Source organism: Amblyraja radiata, chromosome 7 (assembly GCF_010909765.2).
Source record: "Amblyraja radiata isolate CabotCenter1 chromosome 7, sAmbRad1.1.pri, whole genome shotgun sequence".
NCBI classification, from domain to species: Eukaryota; Metazoa; Chordata; class Chondrichthyes; order Rajiformes; family Rajidae; genus Amblyraja; species Amblyraja radiata.
Window position 1 is genome coordinate 36518188 of NC_045962.1, and position 19464 is coordinate 36537651.

Genomic DNA, 19464 nt, shown 5'->3' on the forward strand with positions numbered 1-19464 from the left:
GATAGGAAAGGGTTAGCAGGATATGGGCTAAACGTGGGGAAATGGGACTAGCTTAAATGGGGTATCTTGGCCAGCATATGGACATATTGGGCTGAAGGGCCTGTTTCCTTGCAGTGTGACCCTATGACTCTAAAACAGCGACTGAGATATGGGTTCAGTTCCCCAAACAGCTGATTTCACTCACCGATGGATTTTTAAAGAATTCGTATTTAGTATACATTTTTTTGAAGTATAATTTACAGTCTTGATCCATCGGCCAGCTTGATTGTACCTGAATTATTGATTCATGATCTTCTACAATTCTTTCTGCACAAAGGATAAAAACATGTCACATTTTATGTGTCTTTGCATTTAAAACAATTATTTTTGGCATAATGTGGTAAATAAGTCCAGGCACACAAAGAAGCTTTTACGCTTTTCCCAAAATCCTGTAGACACAAGGAAGTGCAGATGCTGGAATCTTGAGCCAAATACAAAGTGCTGGAGGAACTCAGCGGGTCAGGCAGCATCTGTAGAGATGATGAACCTCTAAAATATTACTTTGGTCTAGTTGTAGAGATACAGCAGGGAAACAGGCCCTTCGGCCCAACGAGTCCATGCCGACCAACAATCCCCTTATACTAACACTATCCTTCACACTCTAGGGACAAATTACAATTTTACCGAAGCCAATTAACCTACAAATCTGTACATCTTTGGGGCGTGGCAGGAAACCAGAGCACCGGGAGAAACCCCCCGCAGGTCACGGGGAGAATGTACAAACTCTGTACAGACAGCAACCGTAATCACGATCAAACCAGGGTCTGTGGCGCTGTGAGGCTGCAACTCTACTGCTGCACCACAGTGCCACCCTGACCCATTTAAAACACATTTTACTTTAATTAAAGAAGTATTCAGCAGCCGATGCTGGCTTACCTATACCAATATTAGACAAGTGCTCAGCAATAGTCCAGACACCTTCATTAACACAATGGTTTCTCATTAGGAAGAGCTGACACACATCACGGGCCACAATGTCACTTGGTACCTCCAATGCACGGCTACTGCCATCTTCATTAAATACCTTAATTACCTGGAGATAGAAAGATCCAGTCACCAGCTCAAATTAAATTGTTGGCCATTATTATGCTATTTACCTATATCAATCGTATTGACAATCCCCAGTGACAAATCCTGCAGCATTCTACCCAAGATAAATGATCAATAATAGATCTTAACACAAGTTTTAACAGGAAATAAGATATCTAAACACAACAGATAATCAGAGTAAAACTTGGCTTTTGAAGTAGCTGCCAGAGGGGGAGGTTGGGGCAGGTACTATAACAACAATTAAAAGATTTGGACATGTACATGGATAGGAAAGGTTTAGAGGGATATGGGCCAAATGCAGGCAGGTGGGACTAGCGTGGATGGGGCACCTTGGTCAGCAAGGGCAAGTTGGGCCGAAGGGCCTGTTTATGTGCTGTATGACTCTATTAATCTATATAGGCATCCTCAAAAATAATTTTGACTGCTTATGATATAATTGCCCTTTTCCAGGTCACAGCATGGAAGTTCACAACCCGTCACCTGTTAACATGGCTCAGAGGAAATCATTTTACAAAATCATCAATTTAATAAACAAACTTACTGAAAGGAAATCATTAAAGATTGATGCAAATAGTCCTATAAATGTATTCATTATGTTTTGCACACGCACTCATTTAATTATCCAGATATCTATCACATTTGTTTTTGACAGGCAATGCAATATGCAAATCCAGTAGACTACAATCATATCTGTTTTAAGGCTTTTTTTGTCTACCTCTGTTTTAAGGCTGTTTTATTATTTATACATTGTGCCTATCTTGCAGTAAAAATAAGATTAATGGTATTTGAACAACTTCGTATTTGTTTAAAAAAATCTTTCCGAGCACATCTCTTTTAATGTTTGCTCATCTCATCTTAAAGCTATGTCCTCTATTCCTCGACATTTCTGCCCTGGGTGAAAGGTTCTGACTGTCTACCCTATCCTATGCATTCAATCTGTGCTTCAATAATCCACTTTACCGGTTATTATTTCTGTAGACAAAAGGGTGCTGATATACAAATCAACTAGAAATTTAAAAAAATTCCATCAATGTATCCCACTTTTCAGTTATAATTTTGTGATCAATAAATTTCAAATTTAATAAAAGTATTTATGTTGCAGCAAATTTTGGACAATAAAACTGAGTGGGCATGAGATTATTTTAAAAAGAGAGTCAACGAGTTTAGAGAGTTTAATTGTCATATGTACTGACAACGGAACAATTAAATTCTTACTTGCAGCAACAGCACCACAGGCATGTAAACACAATAACACACAGATATAATAAACAAATCAATAAATAATTCACACCCGCAGTTTTCATCTTCAATTTATTTTTAGCAAAGTTTCAGACCACAAACCTTGCATTGTGCTATTTATACATTTACATTCTCATTTATTATGTCTAAATGATAAGACCAAGGCACAACTGTACATCCCTAGAGGAGCAAAGGTCACCTGGCTCAGAGTCGGCGAGGCAGGGACACAGAGAGACACAGAGACACAGACACAATAACAGCATTTAGTTTAGTTTAGGGATATAGCATGGAAATAGATCCTTCGACCCACCGAGTCCATGCCTGCAGTCGATCACCCGAATACTAATTCTATCCGACACACTAGGGACAATTTGCAGAAGCCAACTAACCTGCAAACCTGCACGTCTTTGGAATGTGGGAGGAAACAGGAACACCCGGAGAAAACCCACGCTGTCACAGGGAGAATGTTCAAACTTGATACAGAGCGCCTGTAGTCAGGATCGAACCCAGGTCACTGTAGCTGTAAGGCAGCAACTCCACTGCTGCGCTATTATACCACATATTTAAAAGACGCTTAGATAGGTACATGAATAAGAACGGTTTAGAGGGATATGGACCAAGTGCAGGCAAATAAGACTAGCTTAGATGGGGAATCTTGGTTGGCATGGACGAGCTGGGCCGAAGGTACTGTTCAGTGTTGTGTACTGTACGGGATAACATGAAAAGCAAAGCTCATCATTGTACCTCAGTCATGGAGGCATGGAGACAGAGGGGCAGAAGGTTTGAAAGCACCCACCACCAGGCTCAGGAACAGCTTCTTCCCCTCTATTGTCACACTTCTAAACGGACCATCCATAAGCTAGTGCTAGGATACTGCCCGAATCACAGAATCAAAGTCTCGAATGCCTGGAAATGAAGAAGACTCTAGAGACGGTGGTGGACACTGCCCAGTCCATCACGGGTACTGACCTGCCCAACATCAAAGAGATCTACAGGAGGCACTGCCTCAAAAAGGAGCCATCATCATCAGAGACCCACACCACCCTGGCCACGCTCTCATCTCACTGCTACCATTGGGAAGAAGGTCCAGGAGCCTGAAAACCGTGACCTCCAGGTTCAAGAACAGCTTCTTACCAGCAACCATCAGGCTCTTGAACAGTGCACAACACTAACCACAACTACTGTGATATTCTATGGTCTGCGTCTTTGGTAACAATATGGAATGTGACTTTGCATTATTGCGATTACCTACTACTATTACTGTTATTAATTTATTGTATTATTGATTATTATATATTTATTTGTGATTTATTGTGTTAATGGGCCTGGGTGTTTAAGTTGCCGAACCAGGTCATGATGCAGCCAGTCAGTGTGCTCTCTACTGTGTGCCTGTAGAAGTTCAATAGAATATTCTTCAATATATTACATCCCTTCAAGCTTCCAAGGAAGTAGAAGCGATGATGGGCTTTATTTGTGATTGCATCAATGTGCTGGGCCCAGGACAGGACTTCAGAATCGTGTACACCCGAGAACATAAACATGTTGACTCTCTCCATCACCATCCCATAGATGCTTAGTTTAGTTTATTGTTGTCACGTGTACCGAGGTACAGTGAAGAGCTTTTGTTTGCGTGCTATCCAGTCAAAGAAAAGACTATACATGAATACAATCAAGTCATCCACAGTGAACAGATAAAGGATAAAGGGTACAACATTTGAGAAAGATGAAATCTGATAAATTCGGTGGGCGGCGCGACTTTCGTCAGCAGCGGCCTCTGCAGTCTGTCTGCGTTTTTATTATTTTATGTCTATGTTTTTATGTAGTTTTTGTTATTTTTTGTTGGGGTATGTGTGTGGGGGGGTGGGGGTGGTGTGGGGGGGAGGGGGTAACTTTTAAATCTCTCCCTGCACGGGAGACCCGACCTTTTCTTTGTCGGGTCTCCGTTGTCGTTGGGGCTGCAACGAGGAGCGGCCTCCAACAGGAAGACCGGGGGCTCTGGTGCCGACTACTCACCTCACCGTCGCGGAGCTGGCCGAGTCCAGAGCGGGTGGAGCTGTGGTGGACGCTGCTGCGGCCCGACCTCCGGAGATTCGGTGGCTGCAACTGCGGGTTTGGCGGACAGTGACACCGGGAGCCCGCGGGTCCCTGGAGGGAGACCGCTTTTCGGGGCTTCCGCAACGGCGACTTCTCCCGCCCGAGTTGCGGGGTTGAAGAGCTCCTGGAGCGGGGCCTTACACCATCGCCCCGCGCGGCTTGGAATGGCCGCGGGACTGCGAGCGCCCGCCGGGGGCTCTAACACCAAGACCCGGTGCGCGACCTTGCATCACCCGGCGTGGCTTTAATGGCCGCGGGACAATCGCCATCGCCAGCCGGGGGCTTTGACTTTGACTCTGACATCGGGGGGGGGGGGGGGGGAGAGTGCAGTGGAGAGATAAGTTTTTTTGGCCTTCCATCACAGCAATGTGATGGATGTTTATATAAATTATGTTGTGTCTTGGGTCTATTTGTTTGTAATATATGGCTGCAGAAACGACATTTCGTTTGGACCTCAAGGGGTCCAAATGACAATAAATTGAATTGAATTGAATTGAATTGAATTGAATTGGTTAAAGATAGTTCAAAGGTCTCTAATCACACTCAGGCTAGTAAACCCTTCAGATGTCTGACAACAGCTGGGAAGAAACCATCCCTGAACCTGATGGTAGACATGTTTGTGGATCCCCAACATCCCCCTCCTTCAGAATATGTTTGCTGGATATTCCCCATACTCTGGACTATACCAGAAGTTCAAAAAGTTTTTGATTGAAAATGCAGATGGATTTTCCTTTCATGAAAGTTGATAATGATGGGGAAACGTCATTGTTGAGAGTTTAGTCTGTTATTGTCACGTGTAACGAGGTACAGTGAAAAGCTTTTTTGTTGCATACCATCAGCGGAAAGACTATACAAGATTACAAACAAACTCTCCACAGTGTTCAGATTCAGGATAAAGGGAATAACATTTAGTGCAGGATAAAGACCAGTAAAGTGCATTTAAAGATATACCAAGGGATTTCAGTAAGGTAGATGGGAGGTCAGGACCACTCTCTTGTTAGGGATAGGATGGTTCTTTCATATTTCCATTGGGCGGCTTACAACTCAGTGGTATGAACGTTGATGTCTCTAATTTCAAGTAACTCCTGCATATCCTCTGTCCCCATTACCCTCACCCTAAATGTCCTACAAGTTCCATTGTTCATGTCCTTGTATCCCTTTATTATTATCTCTTCCCCAGCCAACAATGGGCCATTGTGGGCTCCACCCTTCCTTGGTCAACGGTTGCCAGCCCTGCTTTGTTCTGGCCTTTTCCTAACTCCCGTTCCCAGTCTGAAGAAGGGTCCTGACCAAAATCGTCACCCATCCTTTTTTCTCCAGAGATGCTGCCTGACCTGTTGAGTTACTCCAGCACATTATGACTATCTTCAGTATAAACCAGTATCTGCAGTTTCTTTCCACACATAGGATGCTTCAGTTGCCTGATAACATGTCTCAGAACGTGGTGTTGCTATCACTGTCCAATAGGTGGTGTTAAACATTGCAATACCACCAAGTGAAGGAGATCGTGGAAGTGCAGGAAAATAGTAGACGGCCCCTCATGGCAACTGTTTGCACAGCCAGCCAATGCATTGTAGATGAGTGGAAGTGAAGCAACAGTTTTCAAACTACTAAATATTTAGAATAAATGTTTCCATAATTTAAGACCAGTATTTCTCCAATTTTCTCAGTCTTGGGAATCAAGTGCATACAAAGTAGGCTTGAAGATAAAAACTCTTGATAGTCAGAGATTCATAGTCATACAGCAAGGAAACAGGCCCTTTGGCCCAACTTGCCCATGCCGACCAACATGCCCGGTCTACACTAGTCCCACCTGCCTGCGTTTGGTCCATTTCCCTCCAAACCTAACCTATCCATGTACGTGTATTTTAAATGCTGCGATAGTGCCAAGATACTGGAAATGTGAAATAATTTGAGATAACTTTAGGAAACTCACTCTTTCTATCTGCATCAGGACTGAGGGGATTTTGCATGCTGCCGAATACCCTTATCAAACTTTTACAGGTTTACAGTAGAGAGCAAACTGACTGGTTGCATCACGGCCTGGTTCGGTAACTTGAACACCCAGGAACAAAGGAGATTACAGAGAGTGGTGAACACTGCCTGGTCCATCATGGGCACTGACCTCCCCACCATCGAAGGGATCTACAGAGAGTGGTAGACACTGCCCGGTCCATCACAGGTACTGACATCCCCACCATCGAAGGGATCTACAGGAGGAGCTGCCTCAAATAGGCAGCCATCATCATCAGAGACCCATGTCACTCTGGCCATGCTCTCATCTTGCTGCTACCACTGAGAAGAAGGTACAGGAGTCTGCAAACTGTGACCACCATGTTCAGTATTTTCCAAGTGCCTGGAATTACAAATCTTAGCATATAAAATATATTTCTTTACCCAAAGTCTTGTGCCGGCATGCATGGGGGCTGCAAGAGCCACTCTACATCTGCTCCGAGTGTGTTAATCCATAAAAAGCTAGCGTTGGACAATTCAGCAGCAGTGCAGATGCTGGGACCACATTAATACATAAACCACCAAATTCAAATGATCTCTTGGGAGAGCCAAGCTCAAAGTCCTTCTGACTACGGGTTCAACAAACTTCAGGCAGATCAGAAAACACAGCCCATTGTCTTTGCAATTGACAGTCATACTCCAGTGCTCCATGTCTCCCATGGTTTGTTATGATTCAACACCGAAAATAATAAGATTAATTGGCAAGTCATAAAATACACATGTTCAATAATATGGTGTTCTCAGTCAAGGTCTCTGTGGTAGAGCTGCTGCCACACAGCGCCAGAGGCCCAGGTTCAATCCTGACTTCAGGTGTTGTCTGTGTGTGGAGTTTGCACGTTCTCCCTGAAACCACGTGGGTTTCCTCCGTGTGCTCCGGTTTCCTCCCACACCCCAAAGACATGATACATTGAACTTTTTTTTTTCATTAATTATGTTATTTACAGAGTACTATGCTTATATATTCTGCTGTGCTGCTTCAGGTAAGAATTTTATTGTTCTGTCAGGGATGTATGACAATAAAACCTTCTTGACACTTGACTCTTGACTAATTGTCCTCTGTAAATTGCCCCTGGTGTGTAGGGAGTGGATGAGAAAGTGGGATAACTTAAAACTAGTGTGAACAGGTTAATCTCCGAAGGGTCCAGACCTGAAACGTTACCTATCCATTTCCCCCAGGGATGCGGCCTGACCTGCTGAGTTACTCCAGCACTTTGTGCCTTTTTTACTAAACCATCATCTGCAGTTCCTTGTTTCCACATCCTAATGTGAATGGGTGATCAATGGGTGGTGTGAACTTGATGGGCTGAACAGCCCGTTTCCATGCTGAAATTCTAAACTAACCTAAACATTATTTTCAACTCATGGAGTCATAGTCATGGAGTCATGCAGCACTGAAACATGCTCTTCTGGCCAGCTTGCCCACACCGACCAAGATGCCCCATCTACAATGGTCCCACCTGTCTGCATTTGACCCATATCCCTCTAAACCTTACTCGTCCATGTCCCTGTCCAAATATCTTTTAAATGCTGTTATACTCCCGACCTCAACCACCTCCTCTGGCAGCTCGTTCCATATACCCACTGTGTGAAGAAATTGCCCCTCTGATACCTATTAAATCTTGCCCCTCTCACCTTAAAATATTATAAATATTCACTACTGAATAAAATATCACAATGTGAACACAAATTACAACGTTTTTCAGTGTTCAAACAGTTAAGGAGTTAGTCTAAGAGGTTGTAGCTGAATTAAACACTGGGGCTTGGAAATAGTTTAGAGAAAATAACGATCTCTGACACCCAAAAATTCTTACCCTTTTCTGCAGGACAAGTGGAGTGATTGCAGGTAAGGTTACTCTTCTTACAAACAAGTTCATCTCTGTTCCGTGGAGCGCATAGCCATTAAGCAATCACAGAACACACATCCGTAGCACAGTGGTGAATACTCTTGACAAAATCGCTTGCAAGGCACAGAACACAAAATAGTTTGTCATCGCTCAGAGGCAACTAATCAAAGCACGGTTTTAAAGGATCATCAAATATCACCCAGCCTACGTGAATCAGACGCTGCTCAAAGCAATTAAAAGAAATGTGATCATCAGACAGGGCAGAACAGCAGCCAATCGCTGTCACTACAAAGCTCCTCCTTTGCCCTTGAAATCAAATTCTAAACTCTTTGTTTACACTTTTACGGCAACAAGAACACAAATTTCCTGTCTGCCAAAGAACATACTTCTAAAGTCTGAAGAAGGGTCTTGACCCGAAACATCACCCATTCCTTCCCTCCAGAGATACTGCCTGTCCCACTGAGTTACTCCAGCATTTCATGTCTGTCTTCGATTTAAACCAGCATCTGCAGTTTTCTCCTAAACATACTTTTAAATCTATTGTTAGTCAAGAAATTCCACTTTTAGTCCCTTCGAATCCTATATTATACTTGTGTCACTGTTTAAAATCAGGAAAACTTCCTCTGACAAAGAGACATAGAAACATAGAAAATAGGTGCAGGAGTAGGCCATTTGGCCCTACAAGCCAGCACCGCAATTCAATATGATCATGGCTGATCATCCAAAATCAGTACCCCATTCTGGCTTTTCCCCCATATCCCTTAATTCCCTTAGCCCTAAGAGCTAAATCTAACTCTCTCTTGGAAACATCCGGTGAATTGACCTCCACTACCGTCTGTGGCAGAGAATTCCACAGATTCACCACATATAAGATTGTTAAGGGTTTGGACACGCTAGAGGCAGGAAACATGTTCCTGATGTTGGGGTAGTCCAGAACCAGGGGCCACAGTTTAAGAATAAGGAGTAAGCCATTTAGAACAGAGACGAGGAAACACTTTTTCTCACAGAGAGTAGTGAGTCTGTGGAATTCTCTGCCTCAGAGGGCGATGGAGGCCGGTTCTCTGGATACTTTCAAGAGAGAGCCAGATAGGGCTCTTAAAGATAGGGGATATGGGGAGAAGGCAGGAACGGGGTACTGATTGGGGATGATCAGCCATGATCACATTGAATGACGGTGTTGGCTCGAAGGGCCGAATGACCTACTCCTGCACCTATTGTGTATTGTCTATTGTCTATTGTCTATTGTCTCTGGGTGAAAAAGTTTTTCCTCATCTGTCCTAAATGGCCTACCCCTTATTATTAAACTGTGGCCCCTGGTTCTGGACTCCCCCAACATCGGGAACATTTTTCCTGCATCTAGCCTGTCCAATCCTTTAAGAATTTTATATTTCTGAAAAATCACCTCTCATCCTTCTAAATTCCAGCGAATACAAGCCCAATCAACCCATTCTTTCATCATATGTCAGTCCCGCCATCCCTGAAATTAACCTGGTGAACCTACGCTGCACTCCCTCAATAGGAATAATGGCCTTCCTCAAATTAGGAGATCAAAATTACACACAATACTCCAGGTGCGGTTTCACCAGGGCCCTGTACAACTGCAGTAGGACCTCCTTGCTCCTAAACTCAAATCCACTCGCAATGAAGGCCAACATGCCATTAGCATTCTTCACTGCCTGCTGTATCTGCATGCTTACTTTCAGTGACTGATGTACAAGGACACCCAGGTCTCGTTCCAAATCCCCTTCTCCTAATCTGACACCATTCAGATAATAATCTGCCTTCCAGTTCTTGCCACCAAAGTGGATAACCTCACATTTATCTACACTATACTGCATCTGCCATGCATCTGCCCACTCACCCAACCTATCGAAGTCACCCTGCAGCCTCATAGCATCCTCCTTGCAGCTCCCACTGCCACCCAACTTTGTGTCATCCGCAAACTTGGAGATGTTACATTTAATTCCCTCATCTAAATCGTTAATATATATTGTAAATAACTGGGGTCCCAGCACTGAGCCTTGCGGAATCCCACTAGTCACTGCCTGCCATTCTGAAAAGGACTTGTTAATTCCTACTCTTTGCTTTCTGATTGCCAACTAGTTCTCTATCCATGTCAATGCCCTACCCCAATACAAAATAATTTTGCACACTGATCTCTTGTCAAAAGCTTTTTGAACCTTGTCAAAGGCTTTTTGAAAGTCCACATAGACCACATCCACTGGCTCTCCCTTATCCATGCAACATCTTAACAATTCATTGACATTATTGTGCACCCTAGTTATTCAGCAAGTTTACATGATGTAATACACAGCAATGTTCAAAGCTGCAAAGCAAGTGAAGATTTTCAAATCAAAACATCAGTTTATAATAAAGATAAACACAAAGTGCTGGAGTAACTCTGTGGGTCAAGCAGCATCTCTGGAGAACACAGCGCGGAAACAGGCCATTTGGCCCATTGAGTCCGCGCCGACCAGCGATCACCCTGTACACTAACACTATCCTACACTCTAGGGGCAATTTACAATTTTTACCGAAGCCAATTGACGCCATCAATTGGTGGCGCCATCGAGTGTGGCTGCCTCGCCTGCAGCTGTCTGTCCTTTAATTATTTTTGTTATTTTTAGTCTGTTTTAAAGTTTGTTTTTGGAGGTCTTTTAGTCTTTTTTATGTGGGGGGAGGGGGGGAAGGGGGAAACTGTTTTTCTTAGTCACTTCCTGGTCGAGGATGCGACTATTCTCCGAGCCGCATCTTCGCCCCCTCCCCGCGGCCTATCATCTAGATTGGCACAGCCTTTCCTGCCGGAGACCGGCCAGAGCTTCAGCTTCAGCAGCGGCGCAGCACTGGATTCCATCGCGGAGCGAGCTACGCCTTACCGGGAATCGCCGTGTTGGAGGTCCGGAGTGCTGGGACTGTCGACTTTGAACACCGTGGAGCTGTGGTCAGCGGAGCTTCCAGCCACGGGCGGCACTGACTTTCCAGCCGCTGGAGCTGCTGACTTTGACATCGCGGAGCCTGGGATCTCTCGCCGAGGTCACTAGCGTTGAATCTCCACCCAGTTTGGCCTGTGGACTTCGGAAGCCGCAGTCTCCAGAGGAAGCGGCCGATTTGGAGGCTCTGGGCCGCTGGGAGTGTTCTTCCGTTCGAGGCCTGAAACATCGGGCCATCGTTGTGGCGACTGCGGAGGCCTCAATAGGCCCCGAGCACGGGTGAACAGAGGAAGAGGACTGAACTTTGGTGCCTTCCCTCACAGTGGGAAACGTTGATTCCACTGTGAGGGGATGTTTTTTATGTTTTATGTTAAATTCTAAAGTGTTGTGTTTACCTTATTTGTGTGCTGCATGGTAACTCAAATATCACTGCACCAATTGGTGTATGTGACAATAAATGTCCTTTGTCCTTTGACCAACAAACTGCTGCATCTTTGGAATGTGGGAGGAAATCGAATCTCCCAGAGAAAACCCGAGCGGTCACAGGGAGTATGTACAAACTCCGTACAGACAGCCTCCATAGCTAGGATTAACCCCGGGTCCCTGGCACTGCAAGGCAGCAACTCTACTGCTGCGCCACCGTGCTGCCCTGATGTTTCAGGTCGAGACCCTTCTTCAGACTATTTCAAACTTCAAACTCCTTCTCCTAAGTCTGAAGAAGGGTCCCAACCTGAAACATCACCTACCCTTTTTCTCCAGAGATGTCGCCTGGCCCACTGACTTACTCCAGCACTGTGTGTCTATCTTTGGTATAAACCAGCATCCGCATTCCTTTATGTCTACAGAACAGTTTTCAACATCCTGTTGAGTTACCAAACCAAAGTAGCCGAATGTACACTGTTTTGTAACTGCCTTTTAATTTTCCTTGATGATCATTAATGATTTAATGTTGGGAGTAATTTGAGAGCATTTGTTATTGGTTAGGTCCATGTTGGACCTGCAGGGAGATGTTTAAAGACCAGCTGATTCAGGCTCAGGACCGGCATGTATCAATAAGGAGGAGGGGCAAGGATAGCAAGGTAGGGGAACTTTGGATGACCAAAGAGGTTGTAAATGTGGTCAAAAAGAAAAATGGAAGTGCACACAAGGTTTAGGAAGATTAAACAGACAGGGTCTTAGAGGAATATAAATGAAGTAGAAAATAACCCAAGAAGGGACAAAAGTAATTGTAAAATAAAGTGTGATTGTCAAGAGTCAAAAGTGTTTAATTGTCATATATCCTGAAACGGAACAATTGAAATTCATACTTGCAGCAGCACAACAGACATGTAAACATTGTACTCTGCAAACACCAAACTAGTTCAGTATATATGCAAACAGTAATAGTGCAAACAAACAACAACAGTGCATTAAAGAATAACCCAAGGCATAGTGATGCAGCGGGTAAAGCCATTACCTCACAGCGCCAGAGACTAGGATTTGATCCTGACCTCAGTTGCTGTTTATGTGGAGTTTGTACTTTCTAACTGTGTGGGCTTCCTCCAGCTTCCTCCCACATCTCAAAGACCTGCAGGTTTGTAGGTTAATTGGCCCTCTGTATATTCCCTCTAGCGTGTAGAGCATGGATGTGAAATTGGAATAACATAGAAATAGTGTGCTCGGGAGATCGATGGTTGGCATGGACTCGGTGGGCCGAAGGGCCTGTTTCCATGCTGTATCTCTATAACTAAAACTAAAAAGGATGCAATCCAACAATTATTTTATCTAAAATCAATAAAATATGAAAATGTTCCTGAAAGTAAAACCTTAAAGAACAATCTTGAGTAATGCCATCACAATAATTAACATTTGGCAATCAACTACTGCGCACATTGTTCCAGAATTGGTTTAAAGATGCACTTAATGTTCTACCAAGACTTGCAGGCTGCAGATGGGAAAATTCAAGCTGACGAGTTCCAGACGTATTCGTATGTGAGAGAAACACAGCACTCTTCATTTCTGTTTTTGCTTTTATACATGAATGAATGCTCGGTTCTTCCATAATGAACATAGGTGCCTGGATTAAGGGGTGTTAGCTACAAGGAGAGGTTGGACAAACTTGGATTGTTTTCACTGGAACGTCAGAGGTTGAGGGGAGACCTGATAGAAGTGTATACAATTATGAGAGGCATAGTAAGGGTAGACAGTGATAATCCTTTTCCCAGGGTGGGAGTATGAAATACTAGAGGGCTTAGCTTTAAGTGATGGGGGGCAACGTTTAAAGAAGATGTACGGGGCAAGATTATTTACACAGAGGATGGTGAGTGCCTGGAACATGCTGTCAGCGGTGGTGGTTAAAGCAGATGTGTTAGTAGCATTTAAAAGACTTTTGAATAGGCATCCGGATTTGCCAACTTACCAACTTCCACAGATCCACTGTAGAAAGCATACTATCAGGTTGCATCACATAGAAAATAGGTGCAGGAGGAGGCCATTCGGCCCTTCGTGCCAGCACCACATCTTGGTTCGGGAACAGCTCTGCCCAAGACCGCAATAAATTTCAACGAGTTGTGTAGGTATGGAGTTAAAGTCACCCATTGCAACAACTTAGTTGCTTTTAAATGTTTCCATAATCTGTCTACATCCCTGTTCCTCCATCTTCCACTGGCTATTGGGTGGTTTGGAGCATAATTCCATTAGAGTACTTGCACCTTTCTTATTTCTTAACTCTATCCATATCATCTCAGTGAATGAACCCACCAAAAATGTCCACATGTCTGTTTATGAATTCAATGACAAGTTACTGATAAACTCCAACTCAGTCCTAAAGGGATGGGCACGGTGATAAGGCTAGTCTTGTATAGTACATGGTTAGTATCATGCACGCTGGGGTGAAAAACGCTGAGCAGCTTATAAACAGCTCAAGCACTTTGACATTCATGAACATTCAAAACCAATGAACCGAAAATCAAATTGCTAAAATATTTGTAATTGTTTGTATTTTTAAGTAAACCCAATTAATTCAAAGGAATGTTTGTCTTCCAATGTGTAGGAAGGAACTGCAGATGCTGGTTTAGTCCGAAGATAGACACTAAAGTGCCAGAGTAACTCAGTGGGTCAGGCAGCATCTCTGGAGAAAAAGGAATAGGTGACGTTTCGGGTCGGGAGCGTTCTTCAGACTGAAAGTAGGGGTGAGGAGGTGAAGAGCTGGAGGCAAGAGAAGACCAGGACACAGAAACTTCTACTTACACTCCCTTCCTGTCCCCCCCTTGCCCTCTTCCTCCACCCTATTTGTTTTACCGGTTCCACAGTTCTCCACATTGTATCCCTCATGAGATCACACCTTCCCTGGACAACAATGGACCTACCTGAGGTCATTTGCAACTGGCCCTGAGTGGTCCTGGTCTTTTCTCACCTCTAGATCCTCACCCCCTCCCCTCCACCCTGCACTACTGTCTGTGTGAAGAAATACATCACTCATCCATTTTGTCCAGTGATGCTGCCTGTCCCGCTGAGTTACTCCACCATTATTTGTTTATCTTTGTCATCTAATACTTGTCATGACTTGGAGCGTGCATTCTCTGTTGCTGTATTACTCAAAGAATCAGCAATACAGCAGAGAAACAGGCCCTGCCCACCTTGACCTAGTTGGCAAATTGGGTTAGTCCCATTTGTCTGCATTTGGCCCATAACCCTCTAAACCCTTCCTATCCATATATCACTTCAAATGTTTATTAAAAGTCATCATTGTATCCGCTTCCATAGCTTCCTCTGGCAGCTCATTCCAGATACGGACTACCCTCTGAATGAAAAGGTCCCCCTGAGGTCCCTCTTAAATCTCTTCCCTCTCACCTTAAGCCTGAGCCATCTTGTTTTAGAATGCTCTATCTGATAAAGAAAGACTGTGAGTGTTCACTTTATACATGTCCCTCATGATCCTGTACACCTCAATAAGGTCGCCCCTCAGTCTCCTACATTCCAATTTAGTTTAGACATACAGAGTGGAAATAAGCCCTTCGGCCCATCGAGTCCACACTGACCATCGATTACTCGTTCACACTAGTTCTATGTTATTCCACTTTCTCATCCACTCCCTACATACCAGGGGCAATTTACAATTTACAGAGGGCCCAATTAACCTACAAATCCTCACATCTTTGGTATGTGGGAGGAAACAAAAGCGCCTGGTTCTCCCTGTGACCCCACGCGGTCACAGGGAGAACGTGCAAATTCATGGAGGTAGTTGTGAGTACAATAACAACATGTAAAAGTCATTTGAATAGGGAAAGGTTCAGAAGGATATGGACCAAAAGTGAGTAAATTGGAGTAGTTTAGGTCATCTTGGTCGGCATGGACGAATTGGGCCAAAAGAACCGTTTCTGTGCTGTATGACTTTATGACTAAAATCTCAAGTGCTGTAAAAACTGGTATCCAAAACACTATTTTACAATGTGAAAAAAGGCAGTTCTTGGATCACACAATTAATTATTGATAAACTACATGGTTAGCTAAATCAAAGATATTTTTATAAATGGCCTGCCTTGAACCAGCTGTGCAACACTTTAAATTCTAGATTGGAATTTCAAGTCTGTTAATAAATAGTAGATTAAATGGACAGTCATATCTGACTGTTCACCAATGCATGGTGATCCTACATCTCAGCTCGCCTGGTGCACAAAATCACAGGCTTTCATTCTAACCACATCGACTAGGGCACATGGGACATGTTGGTTGGCATGGGCAAGTTGGGCCGAAGAGCCTGTTTACATGCTATATCACTCTATGACTGTGATTAATATCAAACATTAGTGGCATTATTTTCCATAATAATCTCATTGGGATCTGCTGGAGTGGTGTCACAGATCCACCAAGGCAGGAAGTGAAGAAAAGCTGGGAACAAAATAGCGCACCAACATTTCTACTTTCCCAGGAGTCTAAGTAAGTCATATCTCCAATGATTCATCTGCTGATTGCACCATGGAAAGCATACTGTCGGGTTGCATCTTAGCTTAGTTTGGGAATAGTTCTGCCCAAGTCCAGAAGAAATTGCAGAGAGTTGTGGATGTAGCCCAGTCCCTCACACAGACCAGACTCCCCACCATTGACTCCATCTACACTTCATGCTGCTTCGGGAAAGCAGCCAACATAATCGAAGATCTTTTTTACCCCGGTCATTCTCTCTTCTCCCCTCTCCCATGGGCTTGACAGCATGTAGCACCAAACACCGGAACCACTTCGGTGTCTGGGCGGGGGGGGGGGGTTGTGGGGGCGTGGGGGGAGAGAGCTCGGAGAAAATACGGGGGTTGTGGGGGTGTATCACGGGGGAGGGGGCAGGAGGCAGCGAGGGGGACCAGAAGGGAAGGGACTGGAGCGGACTCACAGCGGTTGCTGGTCGCTGGTCTACTGGTCACTGGTCGTTCTCCTCCGCCAAGATCAGATTCTCCGCTTTCCGTTTGGTGACATTCCCGCGCCGGGATGAGCCGTTTCCAGTCCCTCCGAAAATTGTGTCAGGTTGGAAACCTCCGTCGGCCATCCACCGCTCTAGTAAAGACGCGATGGCGCAGAAAGGGGCGGACCGTCCCATGGAGTGACAGGAGAAAAGACCAATCCATGCGGCGCTGACTGACAGGAGAGTAGATTGACCTGCGCATGCGCGTTTTTAAGATTTTTAAACCTCGCTAACGTTTACATTAGACGTCCGATCGGAACGAAACTTGGTGCAATCGCAGCTCAGGAGAACGGTGAGTAAGTGGCGAAAAATTGTAGCGCTATCGTGTAACGTTTTTGCGCAAATAGAATGACCGTGCAACCGGAAGATAACAAGATCAGAGCTTTAGTTATGTATAGAAGACTGTGAGACACTGCTCTCCAATTTGCATCCTGACAATGCTTAAACATGTAACAGCCTTAAACCAGTAATTGTTCATCCAAGCTCACAGTCATAGTCATACAGTGTGGAAACAGGCCCTACTGGCCCAAACTGCCCATGCCAACCAACATGTCCCATCTACACTAGTCCCACCTGATTGCATTTGGCCCATATCTCTCTAACCTTCGCTATCCATGTACCTGTCCAAATATAATATCTTCCCAACTTCTATACTTAATACTGACTTATGAAGGTCAATGTGCCAAAAGCCTTCGTGACCATACTATCTACCTGTGGAGCCATTTTCAAGAATCTGAGACAGTGATAGGTGGATACAGGTGAGGGGGGTGATTGGCAGATAGGTGGAGTAAGTGACAAAGGCTGGAGATGAAAAGGAGGCGAAAGGGTGTCAGATAAGGAGAGAAGAGGAGGAGTGAAATGTAAAGCCGGAGGGAGGGATATGGGTGGGAGGGGGAGGGGGGGAGGGGGGGGAGGGGAATATCAAAGTGCTGGAGGAACTCAGCGAATCAGGCAGCATCTGTGGAGGGAATAGATAGACGACATTCTGGGTCACGATCATTCTTCAGACTGATGGAGTCAACGGGAGAAAGCTGGGAAAGAGAGGTGGGGACAGGACAAAATCTGTCAAGTGGATACAGGTGAGGGGGGGGGGTGTGATTGGCAGATGGGTGGAATAAATGACAATGGCTAGAGGTGAAAAGGAGAGAACAGGGTGTCAGATAAGGTGTCAGAAGAGGAGGAGTGAGGAGGGAGGGATTCGGATGGAAGGGGGCAGAGGGGAGGGAAAAGAGAGGGGGAAAGGGAAAATGGGGACCTTGGGGATGGGAGATGAGCATACAAAGGAGATATTCTCCTTTTAAACCAGAACAGATTTTATTCAACCCATCTTTTGATATTGGGTTCAACATTTAGATGGTACAGTTGAGGACATTGTTTATTTAATGCACAAACCAATTTACCAGTTTGATTCAATACAGATGATCCATCATGTCTTCAGCCATTGTTGTCTGGGTTAGAGGGTATTAGCTATATAGAGAGGTTGGACAGACTTGGATTGTTTTCTCTGGAACGCTGGAGGCTGAGGGGAGATCTAATAGAAGTTGTTAAAATGAAGAGAGGCATTAGATAGGTTCCACAGTCAGAAAGCAGGCAGGTGGGAATATTGTTGGTCGGTGTCACAGTTTAAGGATAAGGGGAAAATCTTTTAGGACCGAGATGAGAAAAACATTTTTCACACAGAGAGTGGTGAATCTCTGGAATTCTCTGCCACAGAAGGTAGTTGAGGCCAGTTCATTGGCTATATTTAAGAGGGAGTTAGATGTGGCCCTTGTGGCTAAAGGGATCAGGGGGTATGGAGAGAAGGCAGGTACGGGATACTGAGTAGGATGATCAGCCATGATCATATTGAATGGCGGTGCAGGCTCGAAGGTCTGAATGGCCTACTCCTGCACCTAATTTCTATGTTTCTATGTTTCTATGTGTGGGCAAGTTGAACCAAAGGGTCTGCTTCCACGCTCTATGAGTCTATGAGTCTGGAGGACATTTGGATTTTCAAAATGTTGCATTAGAGTGCTTTTTAATTAATAATCCCATTTATGCTACAAACAAAGGTAACATACCCAACATGTTTTTGTTCATTGTTGTCTGGATGAGAAGGTATTAGCTATAAGGCGAGGTTGGAGAGACTTGGATTGTTTTTCCTGGATCTCTGGAGACTGAGGGGAGACCTGATAGAAGTGTATAAAAGTTATGAGAGGCATACTGTAGATAGGGTGGACAACCAGAACCGCTTTACAAGGGGGGGAAATGTCAAAGATTAGAGGGTATAGCTTTAATTTCAGAGGGACAAAGTTTAAAGGAGATGTGCAAGGCAAACATTTTACACAGAGTGGGGTGGGTGCCTGGACTGTGCTGCTAGGGGTGGTGATGGAGGCAGAAATACAGGAGGCTTTAAGAGGCTTTTAGATCGACAGCTGGATATATAGGGAATGGAGGTATGTGGATCATGTGCAGGCAGAGCAGATTAGTTTAAAAGCTTTTCACTATACCTTGGCACATATAACAATAAACTACACTAAAGATAGACACAAAATGCTGGAGTAACTCAGCGGGTCAGGCAGCATCTCTGGAGAAAAAGAATGGGTGACCTTTCGGGTCGGAACCCTTCTTCAGACTGGTTAACTAAACTAAGTATCGTGCTGGGCATGGACATTGTGGGCCGAAGGGCCTGTTGCTGTGCTGTACTGGTCTATGCCCTATAGTGTTCCACACTGCCATAACAAATATACATCTGAGCAGGATAATATAAATAGGCTTGACAATCTGATTATTCCACTTATTTGCAATAAAGTAGGGTTGACATTTAGATAAAGCACTGTACCAAAAA

At 44.5% G+C, this 19464-nt stretch overlaps 1 protein-coding gene across 2 annotated transcripts in view; it reads right to left on the reverse strand.

The window, feature by feature from the left end:
* The window catches only part of grb14 (growth factor receptor bound protein 14), a 31802-nt gene extending 23164 nt beyond the window's left edge, over window positions 1–8638 (reverse strand). For both annotated transcript variants that reach the window (XM_033024198.1, XM_033024197.1), the window contains exons 1-3: window positions 8247–8638; window positions 916–1072; window positions 185–306 (exon numbers count right to left, since the gene is read on the reverse strand). In XM_033024198.1, the coding sequence (XP_032880089.1) occupies window positions 185–306; window positions 916–1072; window positions 8247–8309 (342 nt within the window). In that variant the 5' untranslated portion in view covers window positions 8310–8638. The remainder of the gene's footprint in view (window positions 1–184; window positions 307–915; window positions 1073–8246) is intronic.
* Between the last annotated feature and the right edge of the window lie 10826 nt (window positions 8639–19464).